This window comes from Alosa sapidissima, chromosome 9 (genome assembly GCF_018492685.1).
Source record: "Alosa sapidissima isolate fAloSap1 chromosome 9, fAloSap1.pri, whole genome shotgun sequence".
In the NCBI taxonomy this organism is placed as follows: Eukaryota; Metazoa; Chordata; class Actinopteri; order Clupeiformes; family Clupeidae; genus Alosa; species Alosa sapidissima.
In genome coordinates, this window is record NC_055965.1 from 36,790,138 (window position 1) to 36,817,470 (window position 27,333).

The 27,333-nt window shown below is 43.6% G+C and overlaps 3 protein-coding genes across 13 annotated transcripts in view; all 3 read left to right on the forward strand.

Annotated features, from left to right (window-relative positions):
- Positions 1–27,333, forward strand: part of LOC121718522 — an 823,508-nt gene that overhangs the window by 226,490 nt on the left and 569,685 nt on the right. The window lies entirely within an intron of this gene.
- LOC121718811 (NACHT, LRR and PYD domains-containing protein 3-like) overlaps positions 1–27,333 on the forward strand; it is a 162,318-nt gene that overhangs the window by 78,706 nt on the left and 56,279 nt on the right. The gene's annotated exons all lie outside the window — the stretch shown is intronic.
- Positions 599–26,760, forward strand: LOC121718812 (NACHT, LRR and PYD domains-containing protein 12-like). Of its 2 annotated transcripts, XM_042104083.1 has the most exons (10): positions 599–898; positions 5,387–5,418; positions 13,703–15,632; positions 15,734–15,907; positions 16,643–16,790; positions 16,967–16,992; positions 24,222–24,395; positions 24,563–24,727; positions 25,115–25,161; positions 26,188–26,760. In XM_042104083.1, exons 1-10 carry the CDS (start codon positions 630–632, stop codon positions 26,709–26,711), a joined length of 3,489 nt encoding a protein of 1,162 aa, XP_041960017.1. In that variant the 5' UTR covers positions 599–629; the 3' UTR covers positions 26,712–26,760. The 2 variants fall into 2 exon arrangements, with proteins under 2 accessions (XP_041960017.1, XP_041960016.1); XM_042104082.1 differs by lacking the exon at positions 16,967–16,992 and having other exon boundaries at positions 16,643–16,816.

The window sequence follows — 27,333 nt, forward strand, 5'->3', positions numbered from 1 at the left end:
TGGCATCGGGGTGTTTGGAATCATTCCCGCGTTAGAATCATTGAAACTCTCCTAAACGCACATCTTGTCGGTGATTGGCTGGAACAGTTTGTTATGATTTTTTTATGGTCCAGGCTGGACCATGTTGTTTTTGTTGCCATCTTTGGAACCTGGGCTGTCCACAGATACCGTTTTTTTTAACAGTGTATTCAGGGCATAGGCAAAAAAATGTTTTAGCTTAGAAACCGTGTAACATCGCTTAGAGTACCTTTAAAGGCATCCTTAAGATTGTGTTTACCTTAACATAACATTTCCAAAATCAGCACTTCTGCCATTGTCTGAGCGGCCCCCTAAAGGCGATTACCCACCAAACCACTTTCCCCTATACTGTATAGTATTGCATCATATTGTATAGTATTGCATCATACTGTATAGTGTTGCATCATACTGTATAGTATTGCATCATACTGTATAGTATTGCATCATACTGTATAGTATTGCATCATACTGTATAGTATTGCATCATATTGTATAGTATTGTCTCATATTGTTTTTTATTGTAACATGTCATACTAAAGACTAAAAATAAAGAAATTGCTTGAAAATAAATCTCAAAATAAAGACTAAATAACAATCTGACCATATTTCAGATGTCCAACATGGAAGTTCTCCTTGACACTCTTGAAGAGCTGACAGCTAAAGAGCTGAAGAAGTTCAAGCTTTTCTTAACTGAGGAGACACTGGAGGGGGTTCAGCATATCCCCAGAGGACAGCTGGAGAACGCCGATGCCACAGATGTCACCAGTAAGATGAGGGACGTCTACGGCCAGGATGGTGCCCTGAAGGTCACTCTGCACGTGCTGAAGAAGATGAATCACAATGAGCTTGCAGACAGACTAGAAGGAGAGCTGGAGAAGAGGTAAGATTATTGCCCCTAGGGTACATTAGCTAGAAGACAGAGGAGGTAAAATAGTTGCCCCTATGGTGCACTAGTTAGAGGGGAGAGGAGGTAAAATAGTTGCCCCTAGGCTACATTATCTAAAGGAGAAAGGAGGTAAAATAGTTGCCCCTATGGTGCACTAGTTAGAGGGGAGAGGAGGTAAAATAGTTGCCCCTAGGCTACATTATCTAGAGGAGAGAGGAGGTAAAAGAGTTGCCCCTAGGGTACATTAGTTAGAAGAGAGAAGAGGTAAAATAGTTGCCTCCAGGGTACACTGGTTAAAGGGGAGATAAGGTAAAATAGTTGCCCCTAGGGTACACTAGTTAAAGAGGAGAAGAGGTAAAATAGTTGCCCCCAGGGTACATGACTAGAGAGGAGAAGGGGTAAAATAGTTGCCCCCAGGGTACATGACTAGAGAGGAGAAGGGGTAAAATAGTTGCCCCTAGGCTACATTATCTACAGGAGAGTGGAGGTAAAATAGTTGCCCCTAGGCTACATTATCTACAGGAGAGAGGAGGTAAAATAGTTGCCCCTAGGGTACATTAGTTAGAAGAGAGAGGAGGTTAAATAGTTGCCCCTAGGGTACACTAGTTAGAGGGGAAAAGAGGTCAAATAGTTGGCCCTAGGGTAACAAACCAGAGAGGAGAAGAGGTGAACTATTTGCCCCCAAGGTATAATAGTTAGAGGCAGGGGCGTCACTAGACTCTTTTTACTGGGGCACATAAAAATCACGACTCACGTTCAACTTTACAAAAAACAAAGGGAGGTGCATTCATGCAAATTGATAATATTGGGGAAAGAGTGGATAGTTTTGTACGAGCTTCAGTTACGCACTGCAGTTACGGGTAGGCCTATTCTCCCATTCCCGCTTCTGTCACACCCAGAGCTGCACCCAGAGTTCGATGACTTCGGTCAAGTTGGAAAGAAATGGACAGATTCGAACAAAGTAGGCTATGGGATTATGACTTCACGTTAAAACTGAAGATGCACAGTTGTAAGCTCCAATATCCAAAGTGGGTGATTATAACGGGGTTTTCCCTATTTAACAATGTACTCATGGATAAGGTAATCTGCTTGATACCTCTGGGAGCTTATATAACAGTGTGCGGGTATCTGTTGGCTCAGCCTTATAGGCTACCCAGCACCTGTTTTGTTTTTTGTAGATGTGCGTGCACTTTCAATGAATGTCGGGAAATGCCTCCGCGAGACACTGTAGAGCCGTATCAGCATATTAAGCACTGAATTTGATACTGTAATGGGCAAGTCCATATAGCAATAGCATTTCCTATTTTTGGCTGAAGAATGTAAATGAGAAAAAAATGCACAAAAAATGAATGTTATTATTCCCATCATACAGATGCCAAGGCATTTCACTGGCGTTATGGATGCGACAAAAAGTCCATTTTCTGTGGAATTGCCCTAATATTAATTTGTAACGTTCTGTGTAACCTACATGTATTTAGAACTAGGCCTACAGATGACATCCAGCAATATGCTGTTTCACCTTGTAATGGCGCTCGACCTTAATACAGGCCTCGGGAGCGCGTAGCTGGAAAGGTGCTTAAATCAGTGGCAGAACGCGAGCTTGAGTTGTATATGAAACGCAAAGATTTTGGGGTTGCTCCTACATCACATGTTAATGACAGATTAAAGTGAAGAGGAGAATTTGCGCAGGCTAAAGAGCGCACTTTTTTGACTTACACACCCTACGCACATGGGAGAATTTGCCCCAAAGTGCACCAGACTGATGCATTTTACCTTTTAAATAAGCATTAAATAAGCATAACATTTTCTGGCTTTTTTTTGTGGGGGGGGTCTAGTGATGCATCTGGTTAGAGAGGAGAAGAGGTAAATAGATGCCCCAATGGCATAGAGGGAGAAGAGGTAGAAGTATAAGTATAAGTACTTTTTTGATCCCGTGAGGGAAATTTGGTCTCTGCATTTATCCCAATCCGTGAATTAGTGAAACACACTCAGCACACATTGAACACACAGTGAGGTGAAGCACACACTAATCCCGGAGCAGTGAGCTGCCTGCTACAACAGCAGCGCTCGGGGAGCAGTGAGGGGTTAGGTGCCTTGCTCAAGGGCACTTCAGCCGTGGATGTGGGCATGGGAGAGCAGTGAGGGGTTAGGTGCCTTGCTCAAGGGCACTTCAACCGGCTGTGTGTGTGTGTGAGTGTGTAGGTGTGTGTGTGTGTGTGTGTACCCATGCTGTTGATCCTTCCACTCGTGAACAATTCTCCTCCATCAGCACCTGCAGTAGCAGCTGGAAGTTCTCCTCTGTAGACGAAACACACCACACACACCACACACACACATATGCACAGACACACACACACACATGCACACACACACACACATGTGCACACACACACACATACACACACACAAAATGATATTTGAATGACTAAATATGACAAAGACTAAAAAGGACATTTCACCACAATACTAAGACTAAATTAAAAAGAGGTGACAAAATGAACAGGACATGACATCACAGCTCACCTTTCACCAGCGGCGGTTGGTCCTCCTCGATGAAGACACGGCCTCGGTGCGCCCAATCAGGAGCCTCGGTGGAGCCCAGGGGGTGGGGCATGGGCGTGTGTGTGTCAGACTGTTGTCGCGGCGACAGTGTGTGTGTGGAGGGGGAGAGTGTGTGTGTGGAGGGGGAGAGTGTGTGTGTGGGCAGAGAGAGTGTGTGAGTGGAGTGGGTCTGTGTGTGAGTGTCCGGGTGTGGTGTGTGTGTGTGAATGGACGGACGTGGTGTGTGTGTGTGTGTGTGTGTGTGTGTGTGTGTGTGGGGTCCGGGTGCTGGTCATGGTCCTGTCCACTGGGGGAACAGAGGCGGGAGTGGGCAGTGGAGAACTGTCCATCTGAGTGTTGGTGTGTGTGTTGGTGTGCATATCTGTTTCTGTTTGAGTGTGTGTGTTAGTGCGTGTGTCTGTCTCTGTTTGTGTGTGTGTGTTTGTCTCTGTGTTGGAGGGTTTGTCTTCCTCTGTTTGTGTGTGTGTCTGTGTGTTGGAGTGTGTGTCTGCTTCTGTGTGTGTGTGTGTGTGTGTGTGTGTTTGTGTTTGTGTCATCTGACTGGTGTCGTCTGATTGGCTGTGGTCCGCTGTGGGTGTGTCCTCTGAGCCACGCCCCAGGTGAGTCTGTGTGTGTGTTTGTGTGTGTGTCTGTGTGTTGGAGTGTGTGTGTGCCTCTGTGTGTTGGAGTGTGTGTGTGCCTCTGTGTGTGTGTGTGTGTGTGTGTTTGTGTGTGTGTCTGTGTGTTGGAGTGTGTGTGTGCCTCTGTGTGTGTCTGTGTGTGTGTCTGTGTGTTGGAGTGTGTGTGTGCCTCTGTGTGTGTGCCTCTGTGTGTGTGTGTGTGTGTCGGAGTGTGTGTGTGCCTCTGTGTGTGTGTGCCTCTGTGTGTGTGTGTGTGTGTCGGAGTGTGTGTGTGCCTCTGTGTGTGTGTGTGTGTGTGTTTGTGTGTGTGTCTGTGTGTTGGAGTGTGTGTGTGCCTCTGTGTGTGTCTGTGTTTGTGTGTGTGTCTGTGTGTTGGAGTGTGTGTGTGTGCCTCTGTGTGTGTGTGTGTGTGTGTGTCGGAGTGTGTGTGTGCCTCTGTGTGTGTGTGTTTGTGTGTGTGTCTGTGTGTTGGAGTGTGTGTGTGCCTCTGTGTGTGTCTGTGTGTGTGTGTGTGTGTGTGTCTGTGTGTTGGAGTGTGTGTGTGCCTCTGTGTGTGTGTGTGTGTGTGTGTGTTTGTCAGTATGACAGTATTCAGATTGCTCATGTAAGCACCTTATTCCAGTATAAGTATAAGTATATATACTCTTTTGATCCCGTGAGGGAAATTTGGTCTCTGCATTTATCCCAATCCGTGAATTAGTGAAACACACTCAGCACACAGTGAGGTGAAACACACACTAATCCCGGTGCAGTGAGCTGCCTGCAACAACAGCGGCGCTCGGGGAGCAGTGAGGGGTTAGGTGCCTTGCTCAAGGGCACTTCAGCCGTGCCTACTGGTCGGGGTTCAAACCGGCAACCCTCCGGTTATGGTTAAGTCCGAAGCACTAACCAGTAGGCCACGGGTGCCTCAAAATGGGTATGCATAAACAAGTTGCCCCTACCCATAGGAAACATGAATAGAGTGGAGAAGAGGTAAACAAGTTGCCCCTACCCATAGGAAACATGAATAGAGGGGAGAAGAGGTAGAGTTGCCCCTACCCATAGGAAACATGAATAGAGGGGAGAAGAGGTAGAGTTGCCCCTACAGCGGAGAAAAGATGAAATAGTGAATATTTGTAAGTGAAGAACACACACATACAACATATGACACACTTTTGGTCCCCAAGGAGTCTGTGGACCTCATTGGAAAAGACATGTAACTGTAGGACAGTTTGTTTGTGTACAAAGAGCATTGATTTCTAACTGTAGTACATCATTCCCTCATTGCAATAAGACATTAAGCCAGGTGACCTCTCAACAGGGTTTCAAGACAAGACAGTGGCAAAGGTTCTGGTAAGTATAGTATAAGTATTGTGAGGGTTAAATCCAAAGTGTAGATGCTGTATGTTATTACACGCTTATCTTAAAGCACTGTGTCCGGCTGTTGCTCATACCTGTGTTCAAGGATTGTAGAAGAAGCAGGTGGGTAGGGAGAGGGCACACAGTCAGGTAAGCAGCAAGGAGATGGATAACAGGCAGGCAAGCAGGTAGCAGGCAGGCAAACAGGTAGCAAGCAGGCGAGCAGAGGACAAGCAGGCAGGCAGGGAGGGAGAGAGGTAGGTGGCAGGCAGACAGGCAAGCAGGTGGTACACAGTGGTATTCCAAATTGTATTCCACGAAGGATAGTTCATTCAAAATATAAACTCCAATACAAGTTCCAAAAAACTTCAAATCAAATAGGCTAATAGTTCCAACTTAAAGCGGTAAAAAACTATTTCAATACGGCATCTTCCATTGTCTAACTGAGACTGCTCACCATGTGGAAGACGCCATCTTTACCTGCACAGGTAACTTAAAACTATGTCAAAATAAAAGTTCCCAGCTGAAGGCCAGCAAATCTCAAGCAAAGTAAGAGTCTAAACCAAAAAGCAAATTCAAACTAAATTTGGCTCCAACATATCCGGCCCCTTATAGCAACTACGTGTGGCTATAACAAAATATACTCAAAAAAAGGGAGCCAATTTATACTTTATATTACCAAAACTAAAAATTGGCAATTCTAATTTGAATCTAAATGAGTGCAAATATCAGTATATGAATGTAATGCAAAAGGAAGCACGTGCGCATTCCGTGAGTCTCAGCTCAATCTTGGCTATCGGCTTTTACCAGAAGGTAGATCTTGTTGATGGGTCTTAGCAGCTGGTTGGTTTTAGTTTGTAATCTTACAGTACGAACAAGGCCCTTTGAATCCATTATAGCTTCAATGACTCTTGCCATCACCCACGAGCCTCGTGGTGCTGTAGGATCAGCCACTACAACAATGTCTCCCACACGGAAATTTGGCCTGATGCGGGACCATTTAGGTCGTTCTTGCATGAGTGGAACATATTCCTGTATCCATCGTGTCCAGAACAGATCAGCAATATATTGTATTTGGCGCCACCGCCTCCTGGCATATAGATCTTCCTTTCTGAATATTCCTGGTGGTAGCACGGGTTGGACTTTAAGCTGCAGTAGATGGTTGGGTGTCAGTGGTTCTAAGTCATTGGGGTCATCTGATACAGTTGTCAAAGGACGGCTGTTTAGGATGGATTCAACCTCGCACATCACTGTGACTAGACCTTCATCATCCAAGGATTGTTGGTTTGTGACAGATGACAAGATCTTCTTGACCATTCGGATTATGCGCTCCCAAATGCCTCCATGGTGGGCACCAGCTGGAGGATTGAACGTCCACTTGACACCTTTCTGCATGAGACTGCGCTCAATTTGGTTCAGATTCCAAGATGTCAGTGCCTCTCGTAATTCCTTCTCTGCGGAGATCAAATTTGTTCCATTGTCTGACCTTAATTCCCTGACTTGACCTCTTCTGGATATGAAGCGCCTGAATGCATTCACACAGGAGTCTGTATCCATAGTGTGCGCCACTTCCAAATGTACTGCTCTGCTAGTGAGACAAGTAAAGATCACACCATATCGCTTTACCATGCCACGCCCTCTTCTCACCTCTATAGGTCCAAAATAATCCACTCCTACATGTGAGAATGGAGGAAGGTCAGGGGTCAAACGATCAATTGGCAGATCAGCCATCTTTTGCTCACCTGCACATGCATGTTTCCGCCTGCAGGGCACGCAACTATTCACAATTTTCCTTGCAAGGGAATTTGCACAAGGAATCCAATATTTTTTCCGTAGGTTTGACAATATGTGATTTCTTCCACTGTGCCCTATCTGCTGGTGGATATGATGTAACAGAAGCTTCGAAATGTGATGTCCCTTAGGCAAGATGGCAGGATGTTTCTGCTCTTCTGGCATAGCCATCTTGCTCAGGCGGCCACCAACCCTTAATATGCCATGGTCGAGTACTGGATCCAGCCGGAAGATGGAACTTTTCCGACCTATGCTCTTTCCATTGTGTAGGCTTGCCATTTCCTGTGGGAATCCTTTACCTTGACAAAACTTCACAATGGCTTCTTCTGCTTCTTCTAGGTCCTGAGCAGAGAGTGACATAGGACCAGCCTTTGAGGTCTTTAAGGACCCTTTCCTTTTCAGGACACGTTGGGTAAGCAAGCTCTTCAGCTTCAGTATCCAGGCAACTGCAGTTCTGAGCTTATTCCAAGTTGAAAAGTAATTCAGTAGCGCACTGGTGGCATCATAGTGACCTGCAGCAATGACATGGACTTCAAGTACTTCTCTCTTCAACTCTGGGTCCTCTGGAGAGAGTATGAGTCCGATTGGTGGATTGGGCCAGTGTTTAGGTAAGTCTGTCAAAAACTTAGGACCGTTGATCCAGATGTTGTTCTTCAGAAATTTCTTAGTATTCAGCCCACGTGATGCATGATCCGCTGGATTCATTTTTCCAGGGATGTGTTTCCACTGGGACGCATCAGACACACCCCTGATTGTGTTAACACGGTTCGCGACAAAGGTGTGGAATCGTCTGCTGTCATTTCTTATGTACTTCAGTACAGTTGTACTGTCTGTCCAAAATACAGATGGTTCCAGTTGCAACTGTAACTCAGTTGTAAGCATCCGGTCTATACGAACTGCTAAAACTGCAGCGGTCAGCTCAAGACGCGGAGTGGTCATTAGTTTCAATGGAGCCACTCTACATTTTCCTATGACAAAGGCTAAGTGCACTTGATCCTGACTATTGACTAACCTTACATAGGTCACTGTGCCATATCCAGCTTCACTTGCGTCACAAAAGTGATGCAATTGTGCACACTCTACTTTTCCAAAATTCTTTGGTTTGAAGCAGCGGGTGATGTTAAAGTCTGTGAGAGTCCCAAGGCCATGCATCCAATGCTTCCAGGATTGTGCATGAATATTAGGAATTTCTTGATCCCAGGTAAGGTTCAGCCTGCACAGTTCCTGCAAGAGGTGTTTTGCTGGAAAGGTTACAGGGGCAAGAAATCCTAGCGGGTCATATATTGAACTGACCATTGACAGAATTCCTCGTCTAGTGCATGGTTGTTCTTTGAGAGACACATGGAACTTAAAGACGTCTTCTTCAGCACACCAATGCACACCAAGAGCTCGTTCCAGAGGTAAGTCTTCAAGGTCTAGGTCTAAGTCTTTCACTCCCTTTGCCTTTTCAAGATCAGGAATGTGAGCCAAGACCGCTCGGCTGTTACTTGACCATTTGGTAAGATTGAAACCTCCCGTTGCACATAGGGTTTTCAATTCTTGATAGAGGTGAATGGCATGGGCCTCTGTATCCACGGACTTCAGCAAGTCATCCACATAAAAGTTATTCAAAACAGTGTTGACTGCTTCAGCTGAGAAATTGCTTTTATGGTCCTCAGCAGCTCTTCTCAATGCGTAACTGGCACAACTAGCTGACGACGTTGCTCCAAAGATGTGAACGGTCATCCTGTGCTCCAAGAGAGGCTGAGAGATGTCGCCATCATTCCACCACAAGAAACGGAGAAAGTCAACATGCTCTGGTGGTATCTTGACCTGATGATACATCTTCTCCACATCTGCCAGGATGACCACATTTTCAAGGCGGAAACGCAGTAAGACTCCAATCAAGGAGTTTGTAAGATTTGGACCCTGCAAAAGTTCACTATTGAGAGATGTTCCTTGATAAGATGCAGAGCAGTCGAAAACCACCCGCAAATTTCCTTTTTTGGGGTGACGTACCCCATGATGGGGTATATACCAGCTTTTACCATTCTGCAATGTCAAATCCTTCCTGGGCACAACTTCAGCATGTCCACATTTTAGAATGGTGTCCATGAACAACTTGTATTCCTCTTGAAAGGTCTTGTTTCTACAAAACTTCCTCTTTAAAGACACTGCCCTTTGCTCTGTCATCAGCCGGTTGTTTGGCATTTTGGGATCCCTTTTAAATGGCAGCGGCAACTGATAGTGTCCATGTTGTAGTTTTGCAGAGGTGTTCATTATTTCCAAGAATCTCAAATCTTCTTGAGACATTTCCACCTTCTCATATGCACCCTCAGGGAAGTCATGATTGAATTGTTGAACCAGAAGCTCACTCACTCTTTCTACAGAAATCCGGTGGCTGTAGACATAAGGTTTGCCTTGCTTGTCGAGACAAGTGTGCTCATCATTGAGAAGACCACTAACAACCCAGCCCAACAGGGTTTTGATAGCAAAAGGCCCATTGCCCTTGCTATTTACCACCTTCCATGGCTCCATAAGTTTGGGCACATTTATTCCAATCAACAAATCAATATCAGCATCAATGCTTGGCAAGAATACATCTTTCAAGTGTTGCCATTTCTCCAAATCCTTTTGCTTAGGGATATGGTCTTTGCTGACTGGGATTTCTTTCTGTGTGTAGACATCTGGCAGTCCAACAAAATCTCCACCATCTAAACTGCCTACTTCTAAGCCTCTGATGACGAAGCTGTCAGTGGGTTTCTCCTGACCCAAAGTACGTAAAAGGATCCTGTGGTGCCTTCCCTTTGCGTTCAGCCGTCTTCGGAGACTCTCCGTGCAAAATGTGGCAGAACTACCTGGATCAAGGAATGCGTAAGTCTTGACAATTTGATTTGAATTACTTAGCTTAACTTGAACAGGCACAATAGCCAATGTACAATGATCATCACTGGATCCAATGCTTGTTTTTTCCAGTGAGACCAATCCACTATTAATGGACTTCTCAGACCCACAGGAGCTCCTTTGGCTGTTTGTGACCCCATCAGGCCTTTGAATGTGCAGGATGCTTGGATGTTTCTTAGACCACACAGCACAGGTGAGACGTCTTTTACAATCTTTGCTCATATGGCCCTTTACCAAACAGCCAAAACAAATACCTTTCCTCTTCAACAATTCAACACGTTCATTATGAGACTTAGATAGCAACTCTTCACATGCATCTAAGGCGTGTGTTCCATTACAAATTCGACAAGGGATTGAACTAATCGACCCGTCATGTATAGATAGTTTCTTTAACCCATCTTGCTTGGGAACTTCACTCTTAGGATGTGTAGGTGCATCGGTCACAGTGGTGACAAAGCTACCTTTGCTTTTAAAGGAAAGTTTGGAATCTGACAGAGGTTTTGACTGAAGAACCTTCTTTGTGGAAGATGGCTGTTGTAGGTCACCAAAAAGTGGATCTTCCATGATTCTAGCTTGCTTCTCAATGAAGTTAACAAGATCAGAGAAAGTCGCCCTTGTTTGCTTATGCTCCAGAATGTCAAAAGCGATTGACCGCCATCTTTCCCTTAACTTAAAAGGAAGCTTTAAAACAAGAAGTCTCAGGTTAGAAGGTAGACTAAGCTCTTCCATATCTTGCAGAGTTTGTGACAGATTACAGCATGCTCGAAGAAAAAGTGCGTAACTGGACAATGCTTTTCCATCTTCAGGCTTAATGTTACTCCAACTCAAAGCTTTCTCCATGTATGCATTAGTTAGCTTTATTTTGTCACCAAAGTTATACTCCAACAATCTTTTAGCCTCTGCATATCCCTCATCTGCACTCATGTATAAACAGCTCCTTACCAGCGCTCTTGGTTGGCCTGAAGTGTACTGCTCCAAGTAATACAAGCGGTCTCGATTACTAATGGCCTTGTTTTCTATTCCATGTATGAATGCCTGCATGAAAGGTCTAAAGTTCAAAGGCTCTCCTTCAAACACAGGTATATCCCTAGTGGGAAGCAATGATAATCTTTGTTGCTGAAGAAGGAGGCTTGCTATGTCGTTTAGGCCACTACTTGTGTTGGCGTGCAATGGCTGCAATGCTGGTGTATGAGTAGCTGCAGTGGCTGCTGCACCCATGAGGACAGAGGTGGCTGGTGCTGTAGGGATGGAATTGGCTGCTACTGTTGTAGGGGCAGAGACAGCTGCTACTATGGTGGGAGTGGAGGTGGCAGCTGCTATTGGCTGACGAGCGTTTTCTTCTGTCACTGGCAGTTGAAAGGACAGTTGGTTTCGCTCATGGGCGGTAAGTATCTGAAGAGGGGTTTTGGGGACCACATTTATATTTGCATATTCAATAGAAGGCTCTGGATCCAAAGATTCCGTTATGGTTTTTCCTTGTGCTTTCATATAAGAATTCATGCCGTCCATGGGTGGCTCTGACTGCGAGACAGATTTTGATTTGCTTCCTTCCAGCTGTTTTTCATAACTCTCCAGGACTCTCACCTTTGCATTTGCAGCAGCAATGTCAGTTTCCAGGGCACTCTGTTCTATTGCACTTTGCAGTTGCATCCTTTGCAGTTCAAGAGCGTGCCTTTTCTTAAGTCCAGCAGCACGTTCAAGAAGAGCTGCCTTTTCCGCTTCAGCCTTGGCACGTGCTGATGACACTGAAGATGTGCCAGATTTAGAAGAGTGACCAGATTTCTTTGACTTCCTTGACAAGTTAGAAATGCTGTCCAAGGGAGTAACAATGGGTAATGGCTGTGAAAGACTGCCTTTCCATGCCTGCACATCATCTAAAAATGATAAGAAGGAGTTCTTTTTTGGTTCGTACCAGTTTGCATGATCCTGTTCTCTTTCATCACCAGTCAACATATCTTGCACAAACAAATGAGCTTTGTCAAATTCATTCAATGCATCAATAAGACCTTGAAAGCCTTTGTCCACATCAGCAATATTGCCTTTATCCATAAACTCCTTTAATTCATTTTGTTTCCGTGTACAAACACCCAGTTTCCCTCTACGGGTTGCAATGAGCTGACTTAATTTCTTTTCCATCATGGCTACTAAATCAGTGTCCTCCGTAGGAGAATCAGCAGCCTCAGCTTCTACTGGTTTCACCGGAAAAGCTGTATCAGTAACCTCAGTGTCAGAATCAGCAGGCTCAGTTTCAGGGGCTACTGAATGAGACATTTTCAAACAATTTCAGCAATTTGTTTCAAACAAGTTGAATGTGACACAGAACAAGTTTACTATAAGTTCAATGCCTTGCTCCAAAATCCAATAAATCCAAAAGGGTGCAGACAATATACACAGTCCAAACAGGTCCACAGTCCATTCAAACAAACAAATCCCACTTTCAAGTTTGAGTTTCCAGATTTTAAGCACTTAGAAGAGTTTTTTACTATGTGAGGGTTAAATCCAAAGTGTAGATGCTGTATGTTATTACACGCTTATCTTAAAGCACTGTGTCCGGCTGTTGCTCATACCTGTGTTCAAGGATTGTAGAAGAAGCAGGCGGGTAGGGAGAGGGCACACAGTCAGGTAAGCAGCAAGGAGATGGATAACAGGCAGGCAAGCAGGTAGCAAGCAGGCGAGCAGAGGACAAGCAGGCAGGCAGGGAGGGAGAGAGGTAGGTGGCAGGCAGACAGGCAAGCAGGTGGTACACAGTGGTATTCCAAATTGTATTCCACGAAGGATAGTTCATTCAAAATATAAACTCCAATACAAGTTCCAAAAAACTTCAAATCAAATAGGCTAATAGTTCCAACTTAAAGCGGTAAAAAACTATTTCAATACGGCATCTTCCATTGTCTAACTGAGACTGCTCACCATGTGGAAGACGCCATCTTTACCTGCACAGGTAACTTAAAACTATGTCAAAATAAAAGTTCCCAGCTGAAGGCCAGCAAATCTCAAGCAAAGTAAGAGTCTAAACCAAAAAGCAAATTCAAACTAAATTTGGCTCCAACAAGTATATATACTCTTTTGATCCCGTGAGGGGAAATTTGGTCTCTGCATTTATCCCAATCCGTGAATTAGTGAAACACATTCAGCACACAATGGACACACAGTGAGGTGAAGCACACACTAATCCCAGCGCAGTGAGCTGCCTGCTACAACAGCGGCGCTCGGAGAGCAGTGAGGGGTTAGGTGCCTTGCTCAAGGGCACTTCAGCCATGCCTACTGGTCGGGGTTCAAACCGGCAACCCTCCAGTTACAAGTCCGAAGCGCTAACCAGTAGGCCACGGCTGCCGCATTAAATACCCCAAGTAAACGGGTAACATTAGACTGTACTATTTTGCATCTTGAGGCAGGCCGCAAAGAGAAGATTGAGTGTATGATGGTTGATGTTACATTTGTATGTGATAAGTGTATGATGGTTCTTGACCCTGGGACATATGCATGGGTGTGTTTGATCTCCTCATAGTAATGTCGGTAATTCTACTTATTGTGAGACATGTTTGTAATGCCCTTCTCCCTGCCATTTGCTTTTGTGAATGAAAAGTTTCTGTTTGTCTAATAGAATATGCCATCCGACGGCAGGTGAGTCAACAGCTTAAGACTGACCTGAAGAATACATATGATAGCCTCCTTGAAGGCCCTGAGGAGACTAAAGTCCAGCTGGATGAGGTTTACACAGATATCCATGTCACAGAGGGAGTGAGTGAAGAGGTGAATACTCAACATGAAGTTCAGCAGATTCAGGAGCAGACCAAACGTCATTCAGGCAAAGACATTATAATCAAGTGCAATGACATTATGAACTCTCCACCTGGTAAAAAAGTCAAAACAGTGATGACCATTGGCATTGCTGGCATTGGGAAATCTGTGTGTGTGCAGAAGTTTGGTCTAGACTGGGCAGAAGGAAGAACCAATCAGGACATAGATTTCATCTTTGTGCTTCCTTTCCGAGAACTGAGCTTACTTGACTCAGAGCAGTACAGTCTTCCCACACTTTTGTTGTCTTTCAATCCCGAGCTGACTGAGTTGAATGATGTGAAGATATATGGCAACTCAAAGATTTTGTTTATCTTCGATGGTCTAGATGAAAGCAAACTAGAGCTCAATTTCCAATCTACTCAAAAGCTGCATGATCTGAAACAGACATCATCTTTGGGTAAGCTACTAACAAATCTCATTCAAGGCCATCTGCTCCGTTCATCTCTCATCTGGATCACATCAAGACCTGCAGCAGCCAATCAGATCCCTTCTCATTACGTAGACAAGTGGACTGAAATACGTGGATTTAATGACATCCAGAAGGATGAGTACTTCAGCAAGAGAATAGCAAACAGTCATACTGACAAGATCATTTCACAAATCAAGACAAGATGCAGCCTCTACATCATGTGTCACATACCAGTCTTCTGTTGGATCCTTGTCTGTGTGCTTCAGGACATGCTGACTCCCAATTCTAAAATGGAAATACCAACAACCATGACTGAACTCTTCATCCACTTCCTACTCATACAGACTAACAGGAAGAACCAGAGATGTTTTGGCCAAAGTGAAACCAACAGACGGGAGCTCCTGAAGAGACACAAGGAACACATACTGAGATTGTCTGAACTGGCTTTTAAGCAACTTCAAAAGGGCAACATCTTGTTTAGCCAAAAGGATCTTGCAGAAAGTGGCATTGTTGACCATGCCATTGAAGAACACTCTGAAATGTGCACACAGATCATCAAGAAAGACCGTACTTTCTATAAAACAACATTCTACTGCTTTGTTCATCTGAGTGTCCAGGAGTTTCTGGCAGCTCTCCATGTGTTCCATAGTTTTGTGAGTAAGAACTATAAGGTGCTCGAACCCTTTTCAGAGCAGATGTGTGCACTTTCCAACCAAGCCCAAACAACCAGTTCCCAACCAGAGGACATGCTGAAGAGCACAAATAAATCAGTCTACATGAAGTCATGGAGAAGACTTAAGTCTTTTTTTAAACCCAGAGTTCCTCACAAAGAAGATTCCCACAAAGAGGGTTCCTGTCAAAACGAGATGCCATTGCATGTTCTGTTCAATGGAGCAGTGGACAAATCCTTACAGTTTGACAGTGGGCACTATGATCTTTTTCTGCGCTTCCTTCTGGGAATAACACTGGAGTCCAATCAAGACCTGCTGGGAGGCTTACTTCCACAGATAAAGGAAAGTTCAGCAAGTCTCGAGACAACCACCAAGTACATCAAGGGCATTCTTAGTGAGGATGGCCATTCAGTTGAGAGATGTCTGAATCTGTTCCTCTGTCTACTTGAAATGAAGAACAACTCAGTTTCTGAGGAAATTGAACAGTATGTAATATCTGGGAAAGAACTCACACCAGCCCAGTGTTCATTACAGGCATACATACTTCTAATGTCAGAGGAAGTATTGGATGACTTCAATCTGACAATGTACAGGACGTCCCAGGAGGGTCGCAAAAGATTTCTCATTGTGCTGAGGAGCTGCAGAAAGGCTCAGTAAGTCAGTAAGGAGATGGCATTTAGAGGGTTTTGCATTTGAACTCTTCAAATATATATACATATGCATATATGCAATCTACTGTCTCCTCCCATTGTAGATTGAAGGGCTGTGGTCTCAGTGAAAAATCCTGTGGGGTTATATCCGCTAATCTCCAATCTGAAAGTGCATGCCTGCAAGAGTTGGACCTGAGCTCTAATCCCCTGTGTGATGCTGGGGTGGAGCGTCTGTCTGCTGGACTGAAACACACATACTGCATACTGGAGACACTGAGGTCAGTATGCAGTCTTTAACCAGACAGCCATTTGCTCTCATACATACTGCACACTGGAGACACTGAGGTCAGTATGCAGTCTTTAACCAGACAGCCATTTGTCCTCACACATACACTGAGGTCATTATGCAGTCTTTAAACAGACAGCCATTTGTCCACACACATACACTGATGTTAGTATGCAGTCTTTAACCAGACAGCCATTTGTCCTCACACATACACTGAGGTCATTATGCAGTCTTTAAACAGACAGCCATTTGTCCACACACATACACTGATGTTAGTATGCAGTCTTTAACCAGACAGCCATTTGTCCACACACATACACTGAGGTCAGTATGCAGTCTTTAACCAGACAGCCATTTGTCCACACACATACACTGAGGTCAGTATGCAGTCTTTAACCAGACAGCCATTTGTCCACACACATACACTGAGGTCATTATGCAGTCTTTAACCAGACAGCCATTTGTCCACACACATACACTGAGGTCATTATGCAGTCTTTAACCAGACAGCCATTTGTCCACACACATACACTGAGGTCATTATGCAGTCTTTAAACAGACAGCCATTTGTCCTCCTTATTACCACCAAGCAAATTATAAACACACCAAACTGTCTCAGTGTAGTTTGTTGCAGAGACATATCACACCACAAACTATAAATCCATCTAGCTCAACAGGTGTAGTCTTGCTAAGTACTGGTTCTCTTCTGTCTGTCTTCTGACTGCAGACTGGCTGGCTGTGGTCTCAGTGGACATTCCTGTAGGACTCTATCATCAGTTCTCCAGTCAGAACGCTCACAGCTGAGAGAGTTGGACCTGAGCTCTAATCCTCTGGGGGATTCTGGAGTGGAGCTGTTGTCTGCTGGACTGAAGCACATTAACTGCAGACTGGACACACTGAGGTTAGTCATGTGAAGTACACTAACTGCAGACAGGACACACTGAGGTTAGTCATGTGAAGTACACTAACTGCAGACTGGACACACTGAGGTTAGTCATGTGCAGCACACTAACTGCAGACTGGACACATTGAGGTTAGTCATGTGAAGTACACTAACTGCAGACTGGACACACTGAGGTTAGTCATGTGAAGTATAGTGGGCATCGCTTTCAAATGACCACTTCAGTCGCGCATTACGAGGCGTGAAGCTGCGTGAAGCTTTAGTACCACTTTCAGCCACTGTGCGTCGCTCTGCCACTGTACATCGCTCTGCCTGCCGCCCCTTCTGAAAAAGCTCGATTTACCTCGATTTAGGCTACTTGGGTATGGCTTAAGGCTTGACTACACGGTGGTAACGGAAATCGAAATCGACATTTGCTGTCTACATTATTGTCAGTGTTGGGTTAACGCAACTACGCAAATCAAAATAATGGTGTGATAATTGAGCCAGTAGAGAAATAACTGTTCAGAATTAATCTGTAGCCTTGGGTAGGCTTCTGCAACGTTTTTAACAGGCTACGCTATAGAGGCTTAGACAACTATGACCCACGTTTTGGTTTCGTAAATTAATTTGCCCTACTTCTTGACTGCAATGTAGTCAATTGACTGCTTGACATGTCATTTTTATTTTTCTGTACAATAAACAAATACATCTGCTTTATGCCGCAGAATTACATTCATATTTGGAACTTACATAGTCCAATGCATCGTTACACTACGTTAGTGTTTCCCAAAACCATAGTAGCAACGAACGTTCGCAACCACTATTGTAAAGTTGTGTAGTTACAACTACACCTCTCGACCTGTGGTAGAATGCTAGAAGCATAGTTCCAGGGATCTTCATGTCAAAGACGTCACTGACGCCAGTTATTTGTTTGCAAATTAATAATTATAAATATATTTAGGTTTCTAATTGATATTTACACTTCTAACCACCATACATCCATATTTTAAAATGCCCAAGGCAGAAAATACATAAATTAAAAGTCAATTTGCAGCCATGTGCACGTAAGTAAAAGTCACACACTTGCAGATAATAATAAGGTGGTGCGCACTTTTTGACGAATCAGCTGAGAATATGTAGCCTTTGATTTTCATGGAGGGGGGGGGTCCTTGTTAGTTTACGCAAACCAAGTCAAGAAGGTGGATTCTGATTTTGATAATATGATCTGCACAAAAGATAAACTTAGGTAAACAATGATGTCAATATTGTTGTCAAAATCTTAACCCAGATTCAAACTCTTGGACAGGGGACTGGTGACTGCTGTGCAACGGCGGCGGTCATCTGCCGGCCTTAACGCAATGCGCCACAGATGTATGTGCAGGTGCCCGTTCACGTGCTACTAAACGTCATTAACCACCTTAGTCCAGACTACTGAAGTTTGGAAACTATCGTGGTCCAAACTTACAGTACTATGTAAGTACGACAGTTTTGGGAAACAGTCGTAACTTACATGTTGGTTAATTGAACGATGCATCCTGTTAGTAAAAAGCTAACCTCTGTAGTTGTACGGGAAACGCACCCCAGATCAGCTTGTAGTAGGCCATTAGCAATCTGTTTATTTTATTTTATGAAGCCTACACAGTAGATCACATGCCACATTCTCACTTTCAATAGACAGATGCAATAGCCATTGGTCAAGTATTGAGTATAAAGCAATTAAAGCAATGAAAACTAGCATTAAACTGGATTCGATCCCGCAAAAGCAACACACGCGTGACTCTCTCCATCCTGATTTCCTACTCTTTGAGCCAACTAATATGTTACGCGAATCAATTAACTATTGTAGGCTACCATTAATTAATAACGTAAGCAACACCCAGGTAACATGTTGTCCAGGCTATCTGAAACAAGGGGTTGCCTCTCCTCTACAACAACTGGTTACCTTGGGCTGCTACAGTCGTCAGTGCACTGTGCACAGTAGGCCTATGCTACTCTTTGTGGTTGATCAACTAAAAATAAAAGATGTATTTGGTGATGACGTTATTGTAGGCCTAGTAGACCTACATTCTGAGAAATTAAATGGTACGAGAAACGATCTACATAGCGCACCAGACCGCGATGTCTTCAAGGGTTGAATGAAGGGAGTTTGCAAAAATTAGTGTATTTTTCAAGTCAATAAACATTCTTAATTTTCGAATGTCTTTGTCAGGGAACATCTGACTTTTAAAAAACATAGGCCTGGTAGTCGCTCAGACAAGGAGTTATAAGATAAAGGCAATACCATTTGTGTCACCTAATCAGTGGCGTAACAAACCAATGGTGGGAGAGCGCTACGCGGGCCCCAAACCGACATACTTTGGCCCAGGATAAATTAGCTCTGATACAGGCAATACACATTAAGGGTGACTTTAATTGTTTATGCAAAGGGCCTGAGGCACCGAAGTAGTTTAGTAGTTACAGATTACAATTTTAAATAAAAAACACACGACTACATAGGATCCATTACATGTGAAAACATAAAAAAATAATTTTATTAACAGCCTGCAGGCCAGGGTGATCTAATATTAGGCCTACTAGGAATATTAGGCCTATTAGGAATTATGGGAACACTCAATGCGCTCAATACGCCTCTTAAACCCTCTGCTGAAACTGCAAGCGTAGATTACTTGCTTAAAAAATCGCACTGCGCAGAAACAAAACTTAATGTAGCCTAACTTATATATTTAACCGTGCAGAAACCAAATAAAATCATTCATATGCATACAATCCCCAATATGCGTGAATTAGGCCATTAGAAGAAGGCCATCTTACGAGCCTTTCGTTGTGCAAAATTGTCAACGATGTTCCCGATATTTAATGCTTTGGCTCTCGTATTTTCAATGGACAGGATAGCTAACCCACTGAGCCTCTCCTGCCCCATGCTGCTCCTTAGTTAGGTCTTAATAAGTTTGAGTTTGTAAAAAGATCGCTCAGCTGTTGCCACAGTCACAGGCAATGTCAGAAACATGAGAGCAGTACACACTTCCCCGAATGTGGATGTTACACTGTCATAATCTACCACCAGCATTTTGGCAAGTTGAAAAATAGATGACTTCTGTGAAATATCTGCTTTAAAGCAAGACCTGAATGAGAGGAGTTGTGTTGGGAATGTCGGTGCAATGTCCCTGCTATAATGGTCTGACAAACGTACTGCCTTTTCAAGCAGTTCATCACCTGCGAGTTGAAGGGTCAGGACGTAAAGACTCAAACACATGACAAGTTTCCCGCATACTTGCAAATGTTTGGGAGAGCTGACTGATTATGATGTCCAGAGTTGCATTAAATACCTGCACTTTGAAGTATCTCTCTGCATCGGTTAAGCGCTCATCTTCCGATAGTTCGTCAAAGTGACGCTTCACTCCGTGCTCTAACATTTCTAAAGTTCTAAAAAAAAAGGAGGCAGGGCGGGGGTAGCGACGGGCCCCGGGAGGTCACGGGCCCTGGTGCGACTGCACTTGCTGCACCTACTATACTATACTATATATATATATACTATATCATCAGAAGGCAACAATCATAAAGCACAGTGCGCGCACTCTCTTTCCCCTGCGCGTGAAGCTGTCTGCGTGTTGTAGGCTAGATTTGCGTGAGTTCTTTCTATCTGCTTTACTTTTGTGAGTTGCGACCACACTTGTTATATACTTGCCACTATGTTATAGACGTTCTATGAGGTACCAGTGTTTAGCTGTGTCACAAAACAATAAGCTTTGTCAGACTACTTTTAAAATGATATTTAGGGCTATATACATTTTAAACATTCGGGGCTGAAGACCAGACAAAGCCTTGCGTTTATTCTTTAGGTGGGAAGTGTCAGGAATTGTCATACGAGAGACGCTCTCATTGGTGGTTAGTATATGGAGTAGGGAATTGACAGCAATATCCAATCACATTATGAGAGATGCTGAATTTAACATAAACTGCGATGTTTGATTTTAAATTAATGTATAAGCGTATCTCGCGGTTGCATCCATTACAAACAAACATGCAATGTGAACGTCTGGGATTGGGGAGAGCACTAAATGCTCTTCTGAATAAGCACGAAGTCAAGCCTTTAAATGAAAAACACTCTTTAATAATCAAAAAAATAAACGCTAATGAAGTAAACTTGTGACCATCAAAAATCGTTTATCGCCTGTAACTCCGTGATAACAGGACGTAACAGGAAAGCATTTGGCTGAGCAACGGAGGTTAATATGCTCTATATTTTGTCCAAATGATGTCTGTCTATCATCGTTGCACTCGGAGAAAACCAGAATGTTTAATTTGTCCTGCGTTTCTTCTACGGCTGCAAACGGGATTCACTCGCCGTTAACCAAATATTTCTTTATGTAACAGGGTGGTACATAGGAAGGGCCAAGGGGCCAATCACAGTAGCCTGACTACGCCACCCTGAGGCCTAGTGCATCAGGGAATCTTTAAGAGATTGTACCGCTTTCAGGTTCGTAACTACACAGTGGACATGAATTACAGGAAAACAATATTTATTAAGACAAAAGGTAGGGAAGTGGAGATCTGAGGGTGGCAACTATGGAAGTTCAGACCAACACCATGCAAGCATAAAGAAAGGTTCACCTGTTACACAGCAAAAGTACACAGTAAAGCTACAAGGAATACACCAAAAACATCACACATGTGCTTAAACTAGACCCCCTCAGAGCCACCTCCCTACTAAATAAAGATGAAAGTTACACACAGAAGGACAAGACAGGCAACACAAAAACCAAACATAAAATAACCAAAGCAAAACCAAGACAAGACAAGACAGCAGCACGACCCATGTTCCCCATCAGCATGACTGCTGCCTAAAAGAACAGAACACAGAAGATTAAACAAAGAACACACCACAATATACATAACATAAAACCACAAATGTCTATGGGGAGACAGCATACCCGACAGTAGCAGGCAGGGGCTACACCAGTGGAGTCTACATTGCTACTGGCTACTGCCCCTCTTAAGTTGCACTCCACTGGTGCCAGATTGATCAAATGCCCCGCCCCCTTCATTAGCACTTCCAGGTGCTATGGGGAAATAGCAGGCAGAGAAGGTCTACCTGCTACAATCAGTAGGGCAGGGCAGACATATTTCTGGCTATTAAATTATTTCTAAACCAGTCTGCTAAAGTCTGTAGTGAAGTCTGTGTAGGGTTTTGCAGCTCCATTACTTTTTACGAGACACCCTGCTCACTTGAGACCTCTGCCGGTTGTTGCGGCGTCGTTGCAGCGTCACTGGAAAAATACAAATTAAAGTCGCGTGATGCCGCGTGATCCCGCGAGGGAAGCTGGCCAAGTCGAAGCACTGCCCACTGTACACTAACTGCAGACTGGACACACTGAGGTTAGTCATGTGAAGTACACTAACTGCAGACTGGACACATTCATGTGCAATTAGATGTGCAGTGGCTTTGTAGGCTCACCTGTATGGGGAACATTGTTCAGAATAAGTTGATTTCCTAGACCAAAGTACATAAATGAATAATTTGTTACTATTTGTATTGCTGCTCTAGGGCTGCATAGCTAGTGAATGGAGTGGCATCCAGAGGGAGAGTAAGAGACATGTTGGATTTGGTTGGTACCTGCACGACTCCACTAGCTCACGACTGCGCAACAAGTTGTGTAGCGGAGTTTGTGACCGGCTGGCCATGGGGGCCTTATGGTACTCAGCATTTAAAGGAACCGTATGTAAGAAATGTATTTCAATCAATCATAAAATGGCCCTGATATGTCACTAGACATTAAGAAATCATGTTCATTACAAATACTTATATCACTGACAACAGTAGTCCGGCCTGGATATTGTCATTTGCAACCCTCAACTGATGTTGATGTTGTTGTGTTTTGACATGTCATGTTGTGTTTTGGCCTGATGCGCCATCCTCCACCTATCTAGTAGTCACAAAGTCAGTAGTGTTTCGACATCTAGGTTGGCAACCTCGAGTCAGGGGGGAGGGGGAGGGGAGGGGATACACCGCTCTACGGTGATTTGAAAGTGATTGCAGTACCAGTTTTGGCCACAATCTTACATATGGTTCCTTTAAGCTTATGCAGTTCTCTTCCACAACTGCCGCTCTCACTGATGAGATTCTCAACCTCTGCCAGAAAGCGGGGATTTCTCGGAGGAAACGGTTCAGAAATGTATTGAGGCTCGTTGGATTATTTTTTCCTTAAATTGTCTGCTCCTATTATCACAAAGCATACAGTGCATATATTTAATCTAAATGTGACAGGCATATTTCCTAGTGCATGGAAATAGAGATGATTTAAATAATTACCGTCTAATCTCCAAATTACCCTGTTTATCAAAGATTTTTGAATCATTGGTTAATAACCAACTCAAGTCATTTCTTTCAAGTCATCAAATATTAAATCCACAACAATCTGGGTTTAGAACTAATCACAGCACTATCACAGCTATCACATCAGTTACTAATAATATAATATCTGCCTTAGACATTGTGCCGCCCTTTTTTTTTATTTGTCAAAAGCATTTGATGCAGTTGATTACCCTTACTCCTACAAAGATTGCATAATATTGGTTTGGATAATAAGGCATGTGAATGGTTCTGGAATTATTTGTCTCAGAGGTTTCAATGTGTGAAGTCAGGAAATGTTAAGTCAGAGTTTTTACCAATCATAAAGGGTGTTCCACAAGGGTCCATTTTGGGCCCAGTTCTCTTTACCGTCAATATTAATGACATTGTCTCTTCTTTAAATGGTTGTCAAGTCCACCTTTATACTAATGACACTATTTTTTATTGTATTGTTGACTCTGTTCAACTTGCCATTGATAATCTTCAGCTTTCATTTAATGTTCTTCAAGAAGCTATCATTAATCTTAAATTAGTATGAAAATGAAAAGAAAACTAAATATTTACTAGAGCAAGGGACATTGAGGTGTGCAAATTACCTCTGTAAATGGTTCAAAACCTTCCTATGCCAAATTGTACTTGTTTTAAGTAAATGTTATTTCAATATTATATTATTAAATATTTATTTTATTATTAATATTTTATGATTTTTTTATTTTGTTCCTTCCTTGTCTATAATGTTATGTAGGTTATCTTATTATCTATTTTATGTTGTTGTATTTATAGGCCTATACTTCTTTTTACCAGAATTATTACTCTATATATCTTGTTATTTCATTACATTCTTACTGTAATCTCAGCTTCACTGAAAATGAGGAGTACCCTCAATGAACCTTTGAGAATACAGTAAATAAAGGTTGAATGAATGAATGAATGAATTTGAACAATCCATCAATTTCCATATCTTCAACAAAAAGTTTTATACAAACATGCGTGTGGTGGTCTCCTTAATTATAATCTGTTTTAATAAATGTACCAACATGTTTTGAATAGAACAATGTGTGTGCTTTCTTACAGACTTGCTGACTGTGAACTCACAAGCAGTGCTTGCCAAACGCTGGCATTGGTTCTCCAGTCAGATGACTCCCACCTAAAGAAGCTGGATCTGACCAACAACGACTTGACCGATTCTGGAGTGAAGGAGCTGTGTGCTGCTCTGGGACATCGGAGCTGTAAACTGGAGCTGTTGAGGTTGGTATTCATGTATTTATACACTTCAGCTGTAAACTGGAGCTGTTGAGGTTGGCATTCATGTATTTACACACTTCAGCTGTAAACTGGAGGTGTTGAGGTTGGTATTCATGTATTTATAAACTTCAGGTCAGAATAGATATAGAATCTGTGTCTATGTCCTGCAGGCTCTCTGGTTGTCTGATCTCACAGAGAGGATGTGAGTTTATAGTCTCAGCGCTGACATCAAACCTTGACTCCTGCTTCACTGAACTCGACCTGAGCTACAATCACCCAGGAGACGCTGGGCTACAGATGCTATCAGCACTGCCTGAGGGACAAGCAGCAGTCAAGTAAGTGGTGTGAATTTTTATGTTCATTTACATCCATTAACGGAGAACTTTGACACATTTAAACTAAAGCTCTATTGTTATAGATTGGTCAGTGCTGTGGGTTGGGAACCAATGAAGAAGAAAAGCAATCTGGGCAATATTAGTGGACTTGTCATGAGTCCTGCATGCATTCACAAGTAAAGGAAGGGACAAGGTATCACTGTTCTAACTAGTAACATTTTAGTCTTTGAAAGTCACTGAAAATGAACTACTGATGTAGGGAGAACACTTTGGACACAACATCCGGCATCCCACTGCCTACAGCATCCCCGTCCCCCTGGTTCCTTGATCAACTGAAAAAACTGAATTGCTTGTGAGTTCCTGATTTTCTCTCTTGTCTTTCCACAGTGCTGCCAACAGCTCTGAGGGTATGCTGAAGAAAGGGCTGAAGAAGTGTAAGACGTCACTGCTTTTGTGTTGTCATGTGCTGACATGTGATGTCATGTGCTGACATGTGATGTCATGTGCTGACATGTGATGTCATTGCTTTTGTGTTGTCATGTGCTGACATGTGATGTCATGTGCTGACATGTGTTCTCATGTGCTGACATGTGATGTCATGTGCTGACATGTGATGTCATGTGCTGACATGTGATGTCATTGCTTTTGTGTTGTCATGTGCTGACATGTGATGTCAATGTGATATTATTCCTTTATAAACACATTTGAGAAATGTTTCTACAATTGGACTATACTGTATATTGAATGTAAATCAGTGAGGGTGATGAGATCCATTTCAATTGGACAAACTTGGTCGCTGCACACTCTATCTCTTAATTCTTTATTTAATTCCAACGTTTCGGCCTGTCAGCCTTTGTCAAGGTTCCTTCTTACAATATCCATAAAACATTAAACATACACACAAAGGCTTATAAAGTGTTTCTGCATAATGAATGCCATAGGAGTATACAGTATAACTCTGTGTGTGCAGTAACTCAGTCTGAAGCACCCACCGTTAGCATAGCTTAGCATAACTCATTGAGTTGGACTGTTCCACCTAGCCTATCCCCCAAAAGGGACAAAAGCGCTCAAACATTGTTCTATTTACATGTTGATGAGAAGGGTGTGTATCATCTTACCTCTGGTGGAGACAGTGAATAAGCTAATTTCCCAAGATGTTGGCATGTTCATTTAACATGTTTATGTACATATTGCAACAGTTACTGTACCAGTTGGTTACTGTTACATTTGCTACTGTAATATGTGACTGATTTCCATGTGTTAGACATCGTTTGAATGCTTAGAAACTACACGTTCAGAATCTGTAAATAACTCAAAATCCTCTCGGGAGACTTGCTGCTGGTTTTCTAATGGCTGGTCACATATTATTGACCTGATTGTAGGTGATTTCATAGTGTAATGTAGTTGAGTTGTGAAGTGATACAGCTCTGTATGTGTGGTGATGTGTTTTGCATGTGCAGATGCCTGTAAGATCACACTGGACCCAAACACAGCACACAGACGTCTCCCCCTGTCTGAGGGGAGCAGGAAAGCGGCATGGCAGAACGAGGAGCAGTGGTATCCTGATCACCCAGAGAGATTTGTTGACTGTCCCCAGGTGCTGAGCAGAGAGCCTCTGACTGGCCGCTGCTACTCGGAGTGTGAGTGGAATGGGGTGACTGCTGGTGCAGGAGTCGCCTACAGCAGCATTGACAGGAAGGGACATGGGAGTGGATTGGGAAGCACTAGTAAGTCCTGGAGCCTGATGTGCGTTGGTGACAGATACTCTGTCTTGCACAATGGCATTGCAACAGACTTCCCTGCCCCGCCAGCAGACTCCAGAAGACTAGGAGTGCATCTGGACTGTGAGGCCGGCACTCTGTCCTTCTACAGCGTCTCCTCGGACAATCTCACACACCTGCACACGTTCTACACCACATTCACTGATGAGCCCCTCTATGCAGGGTTTGGGCTTTGGCCTTATTGCTCAGTGTCCCTGTGCTAGATGCCCCTGGTGTCCTTATTGCTCAGTGTCCCTGTGCTAGATGCCCCTGGTGTCCTTGGCCTTATTGCTCAGTGTCCCTGTGCTAGATGCCTCTGATGTCCTTGGTCTTAGTGCTCAGTGTCCCTGTGCTAGATGCCCCTGGTGTCCTTATTGCTCAGTGTCCCTGTGCTAGATGTCCCTGGTGTCCTTGGGCTTAGTGCTCAGTGTCCCTGTGCTAGATGTCCCTGGTGTCCCTGTGCTAGATGCCCCTGGTGTCCTTATTGCTCAGTGTCCCTGTGCTAGATGTCTCTGGTGTCCTCACCAACACACACACACACACTTGGTACTTTAGTGAAGTGCCCGGCATCCACTGTGTGGACAGAGGCGCACACACACACACACACACACACACACACACACACACACACTTGGTACTTTAGTGAAGTTCCCAGCATCCACTGTGTGGACAGAGGCGCACACACACACACACACACACTTGGTACTTTAGTGAAGTGCCCAGCATGTGTGTGGTAGTGATGGTGTTAAATAAGTTAAAATTAAAATGCTACCTAGTTTCAATTTCTAAATAAGTCATCCATTTGGACTGTTTGTCTTTGAGTTATTGTCACTGATTCATGGTGGG

Coding starts and splice junctions, on each gene's coding strand:
- LOC121718812 (XM_042104082.1), top strand. CDS start 630: ATGTCCAACATGGAAGTTCTCCTTGACACTCTTGAAGAGCTGACAGCT. Junction 15,908..16,642: donor TGCATACTGGAGACACTGAG/GTCAGTATGCAG, acceptor TTCTGACTGCAG/ACTGGCTGGCTGTGGTCTCA. Junction 25,162..26,187: donor GAAGAAAGGGCTGAAGAAGT/GTAAGACGTCAC, acceptor TTGCATGTGCAG/ATGCCTGTAAGATCACACTG.